This window comes from Tigriopus californicus, chromosome 1 (assembly GCF_007210705.1).
Source record: "Tigriopus californicus strain San Diego chromosome 1, Tcal_SD_v2.1, whole genome shotgun sequence".
Taxonomy (NCBI): Eukaryota; Metazoa; Arthropoda; class Copepoda; order Harpacticoida; family Harpacticidae; genus Tigriopus; species Tigriopus californicus.
Window position 1 is genome coordinate 3,755,769 of NC_081440.1, and position 14,006 is coordinate 3,769,774.

Consider the following 14,006-nt stretch of genomic DNA (forward strand, 5'->3'; position numbering starts at 1 on the left):
TCTGATATTGGATCTCATCGTCGTTTTACCTCTTTTCTAACAATTTAGTACTGAAATGCACATGATGGCCATCAACACCTTTTTGCACAATAATACTTTTTCTTATAATTTGAACATACTTATCATTTATTTACATAAAAAGTAGATTCAATGAAAGTTTATCATACATAACTGGATCTGCTAAAGGTATTCATGGTGTGTGTTAAGCTCCGCTCCAGCAAAGAAAATCCCATTACCCTATGCTGAGGGGGAAAAAATTAAAAAAATCCTCCACCATTGTTAATGAGTTTCTGTTTTATTGCAAGGCCCAAGTTCTTTACGCCTGGCTATTCACGTATTTATACATATTTGGGTTTTACTAAGTTGACGAATCTGGCTATTGCATTGAAACATTTTTCAAAGTTTCAGAAAATGATCCCATCTTTAGACGCTATGTTTTTTTAAATATTCCTTTTTGGACCGGTAACTTTAATCCCCAATAGTACTAAATAAATTATTGACTTCTGTTAGTCATCCATTCTGATTTGATATCTGATCCACCAGCGAATTTTAGTTGGCCTAGAGAAACTTAAGTAACCATTAATGCTTTATCTTCGCCGTAGATCTGAATGTTCGAAACTCTAATCTGGTCACGCTGTCATGTCGCACGTTTTGGAATGCTGAAAAAAAAATTTGAACACAGTTGCCAATCTGGCAACAAGAGGGCCATATTTGAATAATCTGATAACCTCAGAAATGGCAGTCGCCCTGTCGGTGGTAAGTCACAGCCTTCTTCACGAGGTAATCTGAATGGCTTCCCATATGGCATCCTGTCTCAGTTGGCCTCGCAAAAGCAGTCATGGCCACGACAACAAAAGATCTTCAGAACATATAGATGCAGTTAAGACTTGATCTCCCACTATCAATAAAATACCAATTCTCCGTTTCTCATTTTCCGAAACGAAATCTCATTCCGTAAAAGCTAGTTCTTGATCAAATATAACAGAAGCAAGCAAGAACTAATCCTTATAGGACAAGCCTCGTTTAGGCGCAAGGTAGGCTCATCTTGGCTCTCAGCTTGCAAAAAGCTCTGGCATCACTGAGTTCGAGTTGCCAATTCAAACAAGTCGCAACAAACTTGAACACATCGCCTCAGTTTGACCTTGAAAGAAGCGTCGTTGGTCTCCTCTCTACCCTTTGCTTTTGTCTACACATGAAGGAAAATCAAAATTCCTACCCTGGAATTACGCAAAGAGCTTCTGAATGCTCTAGCTTGGTCTTGAGATTGCGGTGATTTGAGCGGAAGCTTTTCTTTCCAACAACCATGGAGGAAGAACCTGCGGATAGCAGGTCCAAATCCAGATCGAATTCACAGAAAGCGCAACAAAGGGGTCCAAGAAGACGGGATAGCCACGAATCCAGGTCGACAAGGGATTCGCGATCCCGGCACCAAGAAGAGCACAAGCAGTACTCTCCGATTGATATCCGTCTTCCATTGCCTGAATTTTTGAGCAAATTGCGTGATCATTCAAATCCTGCTCAAAGTCGCTCATTTACAATGAGTCCAGGTAGTCCGATGGATGACCCGACAACGTGCCAGAATCTACCCGCGCCTATTCCAGCTCTTGTTCCCATCCAAGCCACATATGAATACCCATCTCATCCGACTCCAAATCCTGACTCCTGCCTTATAGTACAGATACCCGATGGTTTGAAGGTAATATCTTCCATCAATTATGGTGCAAGTGATTGCCCTCCCCATTTACAAGGAGGGCCATTGAGGTTCAATCCCAAGAACAGTGCTCAATCTCAATCATGGTGTGATCGAATCCAATTTTGTCAAGCCCATTCTAATCAGGTTCAATCGCACACGCTGGATTTGTCCAAACGATTGAGAGACCGATCGATAATGAATCGTGCATCGATGCCATTGGGTGCTAAATCAGTTTTGATTGTGGCAATATCCGTAGATACGCAATCTTTAGAGACGAGTAGTTTTCGGAATAGGTGCGAAATAACGCGCTTGTGCTTCGGATTCAATGATATCATCATGTGGAATGACGATCTGAGCAGAAGGACACAGGCTATCCAGAAGTTCGTGGAATGGATCAAAATCCTTCGGTCAGTGTCCGAGCAATTTGAAAGTGTTCGACTTGTGTTCGAAAATGTCAGATCAGCTTGCTTGTTCGTGGATTTTGTGTATTTTGTGAATCTCTTCTCACTCCTCTCCTCGGTAGTGTCTACGATATCAATCTTGCCAGATTCTCCGACTATGATGGAAAGGCTGATAGCCATTAATCGCCGAGTTCCACCCACTCTTGATTTCAATATCTGTGTTATTCGATGTGCCATGCTACGTGATATTTTGGAAGGCGAGAACCAAACGGATGAAAGTCAAGACTTGGCTATCAAGTTCGACCATTCTTTGAATTCAACTAAGCTTTGGCGTCAAGTGATTAACTTCGAAGACATTATCATTTTGGATGTCAAGTTCTACTCGCGATCCGAAGAATGTCTAGAAGTCGTACAAGTAAATGTGTTCAACAGTGAGGGTTCTATGCTCAGGCAATTTTCGGCCCTTCCTCAAACCTTCCACGTCAAAGAACTAGCGAAAGAAATGGGTTACCTCGAAATTGACGGCCATTACACCTGTAATGACCAACCCGTAGTGACCCTGAAAGTGCTCCTACAGAATTTCGTCACGTACCTCAACGATATTACTGCCAAGAGAAATATAGTTTTGTGCACTTACTCCTTAGAGGCAGTCATTGCACCACTTTTGAATAATTTGGAGGCAAAACGGCTACTCGGGGACTTCAGATGGGATAAGCTGGGATTATTGGACTTGGTTTCCTGCACGAGTTTGAAGTCTGTGGGTGAACTAATCAGTCAAAGTCAATCTGAACGAGATAAAGATATTATTCTTCAGGCACTGAAAAATGGCTGGGAAAACGACTCGGACCGCCTAAAATCCCACATTCAACCGCTTCACCTCATGTCCATATCTTTCGGCCCCGATATTCTGTTTCTAGATAGTCACAACATCCAACAGGTGACCTCGTCAAATCGGGTTATGATCCAAACAGAAATGCAAGACTGTGATGACTTCAAGTACCTCCTGAAATTGCCCTCCATTGACCAAGATTGGAGGGTTCAAAGTGTTTCAAAAGTGCGTGGACAATCCATTCAGATTGTATTGGGCGCGAAAAAATCTCCGCCAGAGTCTCAAATATCATCCCTTGGATATCTAGTGCCGTCATTCCAAGACCGCATAACCTTGGCCAATTTGCGAGTGATTGCACATCTTTTGGGACCTGAAAAAGCTCATTCATTCAGAACCATGGAGCTTTGGAATAAGCTTATCCCCGTGCTAGAGGTCAAGAACGTGGTTTACCCACACCTTCTAGGCCACCAAGAGGCCCGAAAAACAGTGAAGGAACTCTCTTACTCCGTGAACGTTCCATCCAAATATGAGGTACTCAGTTTGTCATTGGGTTTCTCCAACGAAGACATTCATCAGTTTTCGATTTCGAATGTATCCAATGGACGTCACTTGAACATTTCCAATCAATGTCATGACGTGGAACAAGAGCTGGGCAATCAATTGGGACGTGGTGTGCCTAAGATTGTTATTGGGCATAACGTAATGGACATGTTAGATGTACTTCCCAATACTTCACAAGTCGTTGGAGTAATTGAACTGGAATGGCTCCTCTTGCCTAAACAGAGACAAGATTTCGAAAACCAGCCGTCTTGGGGGGAAGTTGTAGGCAAGCACTTGGGATTTGATTTTCCCTTCTTTCCGGCTGAAACGGCAGATATCAATTTCTACACTCTAGAATTCCTCAAAAATCTTCCTCATGTGTCCGTCAACGATCTTTGTCAAAACGTCAAAAAGTACATGTTGCCTCGCTCAATCTGTGCTGATCTCCGACCTCGTGCATCTAACATCTTTCTTTTGACTGACTCAAAGGATCCAGAAGACCAGGCTAGCACATCCTCGACCATTACAGTACGACCTCTGGGAGATCTGAGATCAGATACTTCCATCAATGAGCAACCTTTAGATCAGAGCCCTGTGCCAATTGATTCTGACTCTGCTGACAGCGATGAGCCCTTTATTTGCCTGGAGCAGGGAAGTCGAAGAAACCTTGCAGCTAAGGGAGTAGGATATCTGAGGTTCAACCTATTGATCTTGAATTTGAAAACGACTGTTGCGGATAACACTTCGTTCGCAACAGCCATGGAAGCCTATTTACCGGCCAAAAACAAGAGCTTCCTCGAATTCATACTACCGGAAGGGATTAACAATGACACACTGACAGAAAGGGGATATACTTGGGATGGGAGCACGTGGAGCTTGGTACAAGAAGGCTGTAAGAAACTTGTCAGGTCTGAGAGTGAGTGCTTGCAAAAACTCAAGAATTTTGTTGAAACAGGCTTCGGACCACATCAACGGTTCGTTCTTGTAATTCCATGTGTTGAAGCTTTGAACCAGTTTCTGATGATGTTGAAGAGGCACAATCGGCTGAAGAACTTCTTTGTGGCATGTCGCGGATGGTTGGATGTGAAAGGGTTGATCTATCTTAGGGTTCTGAGCCCCCGTCAATACTTTGTCAAAGCTTTGGACCTAGAGAGCTCGGAACTGTTCCAACTGTACGAATATGCCGATACAAGCCCCCTCGGACATGTCAGACAAGTGCCTAATGTCATCGCCAAAATTTTGAAAACATTCAAAGATCTCGACTTCTATCGCCAAGCTTTGCCCATTTGTCTTAACGTCAAACCCTATAACTTGGTTTTTGTAAATGCGAGAGCCCTCAGATACTCTGTTGATCCTCAATACGAGTCCCTCAGTGTCATTCATGCCAAGAACATGACCAGCGGACAAACATTCCAATGTGCGATTGAACCATATGGAGTTTGGGATCCCAACTTGATTCAAGACTTTGGTTACAAGCGAGACTCTGACTCTTGGATCTTGGAACAAAACGGAAAGATAATGCCTTGTTTATCCCTCTTGGACGCCATGATCAACTTCCTTCGCTTCTCTTGTGCTGATTCCAAGAATGTGAAGACCATTCTCGTTTGCTCGGTGTTTAAGGAATCCTTGGCTCATATTTTTGAAATTGTTGAGTTCATGAGAGCCAATTGTATTTTCTTTAATGAAGTTATTGCCATTTTCGAATTGGCAACCTATCTTTGCCGTGAGAAACACTACAGATTCCTTACTACGGAGGCCATCCTGAATCATTACCAAGCCAAAACCCAAGGAGGGGAAAGCCAACCGAGCATTCCAAGTTCAACTTCAGACCTTGAGGGACAGAGTGAAATGATCCTGAAATGTCTGGCCCTTCAAGCAAAAGAAGACTCCATTGCAATAGAGAAAATGATCGCCAAATTTGCCCATGGATGGAATTCTCCTGCTTGGAATAAGCTACTCAAAGAATCTAATATCCTCATGTTCCAAGACCACGTGTTTCCGGTGGAACTGGCCTCAAGTGTTAGCGTGAAAGAAAATGTGCCAAAACTTGTACCTTGCCAAGTGGCTCAACCAGTGATCTCTTTCAGTGACAGAGTGTTCATCACGCTCTCCCATCCCATGACTAACATGCTGGTTCATGAGAGAATAGAAATGTGTCCAGATAGACCGTTTGATCTGAAGATCACTTGCCATGGAAACCCTAGCGAGCTGAAGAAAGGATCCGTGATTGGATTGATTTGTCGCCAAGACAGATTTCTCTCGTATGAGCGTGAGCGTAAAAGGAATTTGGAGGCTATCAGTCAAGAGAGGCTACAGTTTTACCAATCAAGTTCAAGAGAAGATCTTCAAGATGCCGATGCCAGTGGACCTATCATGGAGGCCCTAGAACAAAAGCCAGATATCCGCGCTCTAAATCAGCCCAGGCCTGATTCGACGAAGGCAGCCCAAGAGACTCAAGGCCCCAAGGCCATTCCCGTAGAAAAGACAAGGAATGATACACTGCCAATGGAATTTAGTGCTGTTGCTACAGAAAAAGCATCAAGTTGTCAAAAAGAACTTCTTATTCGGGAAAATCCAACTGCCATCCCTGAAAAAGATATACTTCCTCTTTCCAAGGAACCATTAAATGCAGGAGAGAATATATCAAGTTGTATCAAAGGTAAGCCTTTGAGTCCACTTGTGACTCCAGAACCGGAAGAAAAAGAAGTGGCCGCCACACTGAAGTGCAATCTTGATCAAGACCTAGGTCAAGTATTGGATAAATTCATGGCCGCCAAGGAGGATCATCAACAACAACAACAACCTGTCACAGAGAGTAGCGCCAATGTACTCACTTTGAACGAACTTCAAGACAAGTTCTATACGTTGTTTGAGTTTCCTTCATTTGCGCCTCTCATGTTGTCATACATAGAATGGTGTTGTACAACTGGAAATCATGTGGATGAAGGTATCGGTGACACCATTATCACCCATTTAGTTGGAATGGGCTGTGATTCTCTGGACACTCTCAAAGACATGTTCTTCAATATAGACCCATGGAATGAGATTCAAATAAGAATTGCAATCACTCATCAATTCCCCTCCATGGAAACCTTGATGTCCAAGGACTTGATGGAGATCCTTCTTTGGGTAATCTGTCACGAGTTGGGTCCCAAGGAAAACCCACTTCCATCAGAAGAGGAAAATCGTCATTCTCCTATCGAGGCAAGAATTCCTCCTCAAGAGGCAGCAACCATCAGTACAAATCAAGACCAGGAAAGCAACCTAAGGTTCTTGCCAACCGGTGGTTCAGAGATCCAGTGCACAGAAGCCAAAGAGACCGAAGACCAATCCAATTCAAAAAAATCATCAGACTCTAGCCAGGTACCAAGATATAGCAGTTGTGATGTGATTAATGAGAGTCAGGCTCAGATTGCGGGTGACATGCCATCAATCCCTTCCCCAATTATATCACCAGACACCTCTAAAACTGGAAAAGGAATTCAGCAGAAATGCATTGAAAAGTCTGTAGACCTAGAAAAACAGCAGTCGCTTCTTCGTCAAACTGATGCACAAGATCAGTTGTGTCCCGGGCAAAATGTTACCTCTAATACAACTACAATGGCTTCCGATGATTCCATCGAAAATAGCAGAAGCTTCTTTTCCGGCAATGAAGCAAATGAACCAAACAAGACTGACGAAGATGTGTCCAATGATGGGAAAGAGAATTCAATCCTGGAAATCCCATCGGATACCCAAAACAGTGATCTGAATCCAACCCCTTGTTCTCCAAAAGAAGATTGTGGCCAAGGACCTTCCACAATTCCGACAAATGTCGACAAGCCTCAGTCTTCTAAACCCAGGGTTGTGAATGGAATTGAAGACGGTAACAACATAAGCGAAAGTTCCCCTCAGTCTTCAGAGGAATTTATTTTGATCTCGCATGTGTATCAGGGGAGTGAGAATAGTGAAAACATTGAGGAAGATTACCGGTGCTTGCCATTCAAAGTAGAAGAAGTTTGGAAAAACATCAGGTTTGGCAAGATCACGTCGGTTTCAGGGGATAGTCTCTCAATTTTGGCGTTCCCGTCAAGGATTGTTGGTGTCAGTAAACGGGAGGAAAAAGTTTGTGGCAAGATCATTTTCCGGTCTTCACAAGCCATTGACAAGCTCATTGGCCAAACTGCCATCACATTTCCGGACGAGAAGGGTGATTGCGTTGCCATGTTCACGGATAACTTGCAGAGATTTGATCACATGCGATGGGGTTTCATTGCAGCATTAGACTCCTACAGCCGTTTAGTCAGTGTGGGATTCTATGATGACGATGTTTTACGTCATGTTGAAACCCCCTATGAAAGAGTGCTTGGATCATTCGGCCACTTCGTGGTCGATTCGTGTTGTCTGATCCATATAAATTCCCTCACTAATGGATCCACAGCCACTCAAGACGTGTTTGTTCTGCTCACTCCTAACCCGTCCTTGGCGATTGTCAAGCATTTGCAAGTTCGGAAAACGGGCACAAAAGTCTTGGAATCCTTTTTCCATGAAGCAAAATTCCAGCAAATCAAGAATGATCGGCACTTTTGCGTCATGACATCCCCTTTGAAATTGCTCCATTGGGCAGAATTGAACCGAAAGTTCATCAAGTGTCTAGACATTGGTCAAGATCCTCAAGTAGTCCGGACTCATTGCAAGACACTTCGCCCTAGAAAACAAATATCAATATTCTTCCGGACAGGGCGTTTTCTGTTACTCACGGATGAACTGAGTGATGAAAGACTAGTTGTGAAAACCATTTCTCAAATGAGCTCCAAGTCCGATACTTCCAATGTGAAATCCAATTGTTTAGTATTCTGGCATATATTTCCGCCCAATTCTGACCAAGTGTCCTCCAGACGTGCGCCCACAAATCCGATTGAATACGAAGCTAGTTGCTCAATTTCACCCTCCACATCTGATCCCCAACCCAATATCCATAAGCCGTTAAATCTTTGTCATCTTCATGCAAATATGAAGACGGCACTGTGTCGAAATTCAGTCTTGAAAAAGTGTTCCAGAACCGCCAAGGAGTGTCGCTTTGCACACAATTTAAACACCTGTATTAAATCGAAGTGGTACTGCAAGTATTTTGTCCAGGGATATTGCAGAAATGCCCCATGTCCTTTTCCCCACAAATCTGTCATGGATCTTTACGAGGAGTATCAGTTTAAGGTTAAAGATATGATTAGTAAGTGTGAAAAATGCAACTCTTTAACAAATGATATGAACCTAACTGATACTGAAGTCCTATACAGACCGAAAAGCGCAACAAATTCGCCTAGAACCTCCAGGAAAAGGGCTCTATATAGGGATCCTTATCTTGAACCCAGATCTAAAAACCGGTCTTATATGCCCGATTTTTTCTGAATAAACTTGTTTGACAATCCAATATTGAACTGATTCAGTTGCCATCAAAATCTGCCTGCCTACCTCTCGCTCTTTTTCCTCTAATAATCCAATGCTTTTTGGCACCCCTGTCTGTCATTTTTAACTGCAAGCAAAATACTTTAACACCCACCTCACCTCTGAACAAAGATCTTGGAAACGCCTGACAAGCATCTGCAACAATTTGAAGCCATCAGTGAAAGCATTACGAAAATGCAAACATAAGTACATTCATTACCTTATCTCAGATGAAACCAAGCATATACTGTATGTAATAACGATCAAACATCAAACAAAATGCACAAATAACATTGATTCTTTCCTTATTTGTTGTGTCAGTATCTCTTAATCGCATTCTATGATTCAAGTACAAATGAAAAATATATCAGTTTCATATGAACGTGTTTGTCATCAACTGTGGTAAAAATGGTCCCTACGCGTAGCGGACTAACGTCCTTATTTTCCCTGACCACGCTCATCATCAGTGTGGGTAATATGCATATTAATTACCCATATATTGTGCCGAGGTTATTTACCCGTACATTCAAACTTGTAATCTCCATCCCAGTGGCCAGGGACATGGGCGCCTATCTGGCCATTAATTCAATGGGATTCGTGGATGAGAATGAAAATCTCATCCATCGGAGGTTAGAAGTCAATTGGTACGGAACTGACGATTTGGGTCCCGATTCTAACGTGTGGGTCAATGTGTATGATCAATCACCCGAGGGAACAACGATTGAACCCATTCTAAGTGCCCCAATTAACGGTTTCACCAACCATCACAACGTGACTGACATCATGTTGCCGATAGTTACGGACGAAGAAATGTGGTAATAATTTCTATCCTTGTTACGTAACTAGGTTCCTTGTAGCTATCGAAACTAATTCCATACTGATTTAGGAGAGTGAGCCAATGCATCTTCCCATTTTGGGTCCAATTGGTTGATGGCACAAATCAGGATCCACTGACATCGCCGCGATGTTTGCGAAGTCAACCTTCTTGGATGATGGATCACAAAGAGGCTTTCGCAGATCTTGCCATTGGAGATCTGATGCTAATTGCCTCGCACGATGCAGCTTCATATCGGTAGCTGATTGCGAATAGCACTCAAAAGACTCGTCGAACTCACATCAGTTTGTTTTAGCTATTATTCAGGCGAGGATGAGTTAACAGAACTTATTGCCGGTCAGATTTACACTCAAGAGGAGAGTTTGCTTCATCAACTGATATGGGGAGTCCGGTTTCTAGACATCAGGGTGGCCCATTGTAAGTAAAGAAAAAATGAATCAACCGCTTTCAATTCCTTTGGCCGTAAATTGCAGATCCGGAATTTACTGACGAGCAGTTTTGGTTGGTGCATAGTGTGGCTTTAGTTCGGAGTCTTCGTGAAGGTATTGAGCAAGTGCAGAAATTTATGAGAAATACCGAAGAGATCGTCATTTGGGACACGCACACTTTTTTTCGCGAGTGGGATGACTTGGTTCACGAAGAATATCTACAAATATTGCAAGAGGAATTTGGAAGTTGGTGGGTCCGCCCTTCGGGAAAGGGCTGGAATCTAACACTGGGAGACATTTGGGATCAAGATGTTTTGGTCAATGGTCAAGGAAGAATGATCTTTATTAACGAGGTAAAAAAAAGAAAGTTGACATTTTTTGTACAGTTATTTCCAAGACCATTTATGTATCTTAATATACGGTAACACAATGTACATGTGAGCTAAAATCTGCTTTAGATTTCAAGAATATTTGAAGCCAATTCTGTCTTGACAAAGACATTCCACCAGAGGCATTTAAGTTCACATGGTAAAATTTGCAGTGGCCCGAGTTTTACATTTTTGATTTCACAACAAATTTCAAAATAATCTGAAAAAGTCTGAAGACTTAGTTAAAACAGGCTAAAACATTTACTTTCCAACCGATCGAATTGTAATTTCATTTGCCTTTTATAGCTTACTCAAACGTAAAATTTAGACAAAGTTATCATTTGTTTTTTTTCTTGTGCCCAAGGAGTCAGTTCAATTTAAAAAATCCTTGTTTTAAGTTAAATACGTTCTGCTTTCTTTCATTTGACCTTTACAAAAACGTATCTGCAAATTGACAAGACTGCTTGACTGTGATAAAATGTTATTCATTCTTTGATAGGACGCGGACCATGCAGATCCAAATTTGTTTTTCCCAAACATTCCCGAATTTTGGGGCGATAAAGACGAAGTTGAAGACCTAAAAGTCTATTTGGATAGCGTGGTAAATGTAGTGGAAAACACTGATGGAGATGTTTATCGACCTTGGAGACCCAATTGCCAATTAACGGGAAATGTGGAAGACTTTCTTACCCAAAAGTTAGAATTGAATTCAGAAAGTCAAAAAGACCGGGGATTATATTTTCCCCTCTTTATTCAGATATTCTGGCCTACGTGAAATGGCGGATGTGGTGAATCGTCAAATGACTGACTGGTGGCGAACTGATTATCAGGCAAGTAATGTGGGAAAATGGGCACTTTTTAGCAAAAAGATGGCCTCTAGATTGTTAAAGTTAATCGTTTATCAAGGAGGACAAACTTTTCGTTGACCGGCTCATAACTTTTTTAAGTAAACGGACTAGTTATTTAAGTTCAATAATTTGCTAAACATGAATCGTCAATGTTCTAATTTGGTTGACAAAGAATGAATTCTTGTTCTCATTCAAAGTTTCTCAGATTGAGGCTTAACCTCTTTTGGTTGAGTTTTCCAATTTGTTCCTGGGTTTGTTGGATGCGGCTGAAGATCGATGATTGAATTTAGATTTTCATGACAGCTGTACATGTCGTTTATCAAGCTATGACAGAATGTTAGGGCATATCATTTATTGACAAGTTGTGTCTGCCTCTCGTTCAAAAGTGGTTGATTAACGACACCAACGTCTTGCTGAACAATATTTACCTTAGTTGATTTCCTTGCGAAAAGAAATTTGATATGACCAACAAATAAAGATACTCCACTTATGATAATAAAACCAAGAGCAGGAACCAACGACCAGCATGTACATGATTAAGCGTCTGAAATCATGAAACATCTCAGTCCTTCCTTATTTTTGGCCCATTCTACACTTATTTTCATAATCTACTACTTCGAATGTTTAGTGCCCAATGTCAAGGCATGGTTCATGTTTTTTTGCTTCCTTGGCAAGTAAAATGTTTCATCCCGACTTTTCTTTTTCTTTGATGACTAGGACCTGACTCACGTTTACTCTCTTCACGACTACTTTCTCGGGACAGACATGATCCAAATTGCCATCGATCGGAACTTGAATCTGGCCAGGCAACGGAAGCTAAACTACTGACATTGCCTGTATTATATTCTTGTCATATCTTAGGTATAGGTATCTACGACCGATCTACCAACACGGAATAGGCTTGTCATAGATTCTGCTGTGGATGGCAACTAACTTGTTTTGAGTTTGATGATAGCTCGTGCTCCTAGAGAGTATAAACATGATGGGTAAACAAAAAAATTAACAAAGGAAAATAAAGTTAACGTCATTCATTGTTATCTATTTCTGAAAAAAAGGTAAACAGTGGAATGATTTCAAATAAAAGGTTTCGTGCCGCCTCTGGTGATATTCCCCGTGCACTTCTTTGTCCATCATGCCAACTCATATGTTCCCCAAATCCTTTCTGAGGGCATTCGACTTTGGTTATTGGTCGGACCAAGACCTCTCCTCCACTACTGAAATACATCTAAGTTTTAATATCTCTCGGTTGACATCATTCCGTGGCGCAGTCGGTTGCCCAAGGTTCTGTGGATGAGCGACCGATTTGCATTGGGATATCGTGGAATACTGTCCGGATTTTCTCGATTGGTGGTCATCGCCATTAGTTCTCTTGGTTTGAGCTTGCTCTTTTGCCCGAGGATTACCTGTTTGGTTCATGGTGGATCCATTGACCTCTTCCTTGCCTTTGGGGATTCGAGCTACTTTTCATTGTGATCTACAGTTGGTTGGTTCGTTTCGTCATCATTGGTGGATTGGTTTGATCCATTCTTCTTGACTTGCGGATTTCGTGGGATGGAGATGGTTTTTTGTGTGGAGGATTTTCCCAACTGAGGATTCTACCATTATATCTTACATATACTTGTCGTTTTATCGATCCGATTTTCTCCTTGACTACTTTTTCTGCTGTATATTGCTGGGTACATTACAACTTGCTATTTGGCCCGATTTAAAACCCAAACATGTCCAGCTGTGATGAATTTTTGATCCTCAAATCTTCGCGTAAAGGGTACAAAGGCTTGACTACAAGAGCCAAGCGGGCAGCATTGGATGCTTTGGATTCGTATGCTGGTGGTGAGGATCCATTTTATCTGGAGTCCAAGATCCGTTCATGGGAGTCCAGACTCAATCAATATCAAGCCGCTGAGGCTGCTGTTGTTTGCCACGCCGCTTCTGATGACAACGATATGGATCGCGATTTGGAAATCCACGAAGACGAGTTTGATAAGGCTCAGGTGCGAGTGCGCGGAATTTGTCAAGATTTTGAACGTGGTGTTAATGACGGTGCCAACGGGTACACCAATCCCGTTGACCATACGCTTCAACAACCCGGTCTTCCCAGCCTCAATATCAGACGTCCCCCAATTCTTGAAGAAGACACAACGTTACGTTCATTTATTCAATGGTGTCCTTTATGGAATAATTATGCAACACTTATTGCCATGTCCAAACGTGATAGTGCAACCCTTGTTTCGCTTTTATGGGAATGCTGCAGTCCCGGTTTTCTTCAAATCGTCAGCCATTCTCTTGGTATCAAGCAGAACACTGGAAGGGAAGTGGATGATATCATCTCCATGATTAAGGATTACCTCCGAAGTCTCAGGAGTGTTCACCTTGATATGCGCGAATTACTCAACGTGAAGCAACAAGATTGCCAAGACTACACAAGTCTTTGTAACATTATTCGTGACTTGGCCGAATTTGCGGATATTGCCCATATCACCGAGGACAAATTATTGATTGCTCTTCTTCTTCTGGCAATGAAGAACGAGGCGGATAAAGCCACAGTTATGGAACGGAATCCGAAGACTTTCGACGAGGCCTGTCGTCATATTCTAGAACTGGAAACTTCCAGGAAGGGTGCGAAGGATATGTCTGATCCAT

The 14,006-nt window shown here is 42.2% G+C and overlaps 1 protein-coding gene across 2 annotated transcripts; it reads left to right on the forward strand.

Annotated features, from left to right (window-relative positions):
• Positions 1 to 9,237: 9,237 nt before the first annotated feature.
• Positions 9,238 to 13,083, forward strand: LOC131878601 (PI-PLC X domain-containing protein 1-like). 2 transcript variants are annotated; one of them, XM_059224662.1, is made up of 8 exons: positions 9,238 to 9,359; positions 9,438 to 9,702; positions 9,774 to 9,959; positions 10,018 to 10,139; positions 10,196 to 10,503; positions 11,018 to 11,214; positions 11,276 to 11,348; positions 12,084 to 13,083. In XM_059224662.1, the coding sequence occupies exons 1-8, from the start codon at positions 9,296 to 9,298 to the stop codon at positions 12,192 to 12,194; spliced, it is 1,326 nt and encodes a 441-aa protein (XP_059080645.1). In that variant the 5' UTR covers positions 9,238 to 9,295; the 3' UTR covers positions 12,195 to 13,083. The 2 variants fall into 2 exon arrangements, with proteins under 2 accessions (XP_059080645.1, XP_059080634.1); XM_059224651.1 differs by having other exon boundaries at positions 9,296 to 9,702.
• Positions 13,084 to 14,006: the final 923 nt, after the last annotated feature.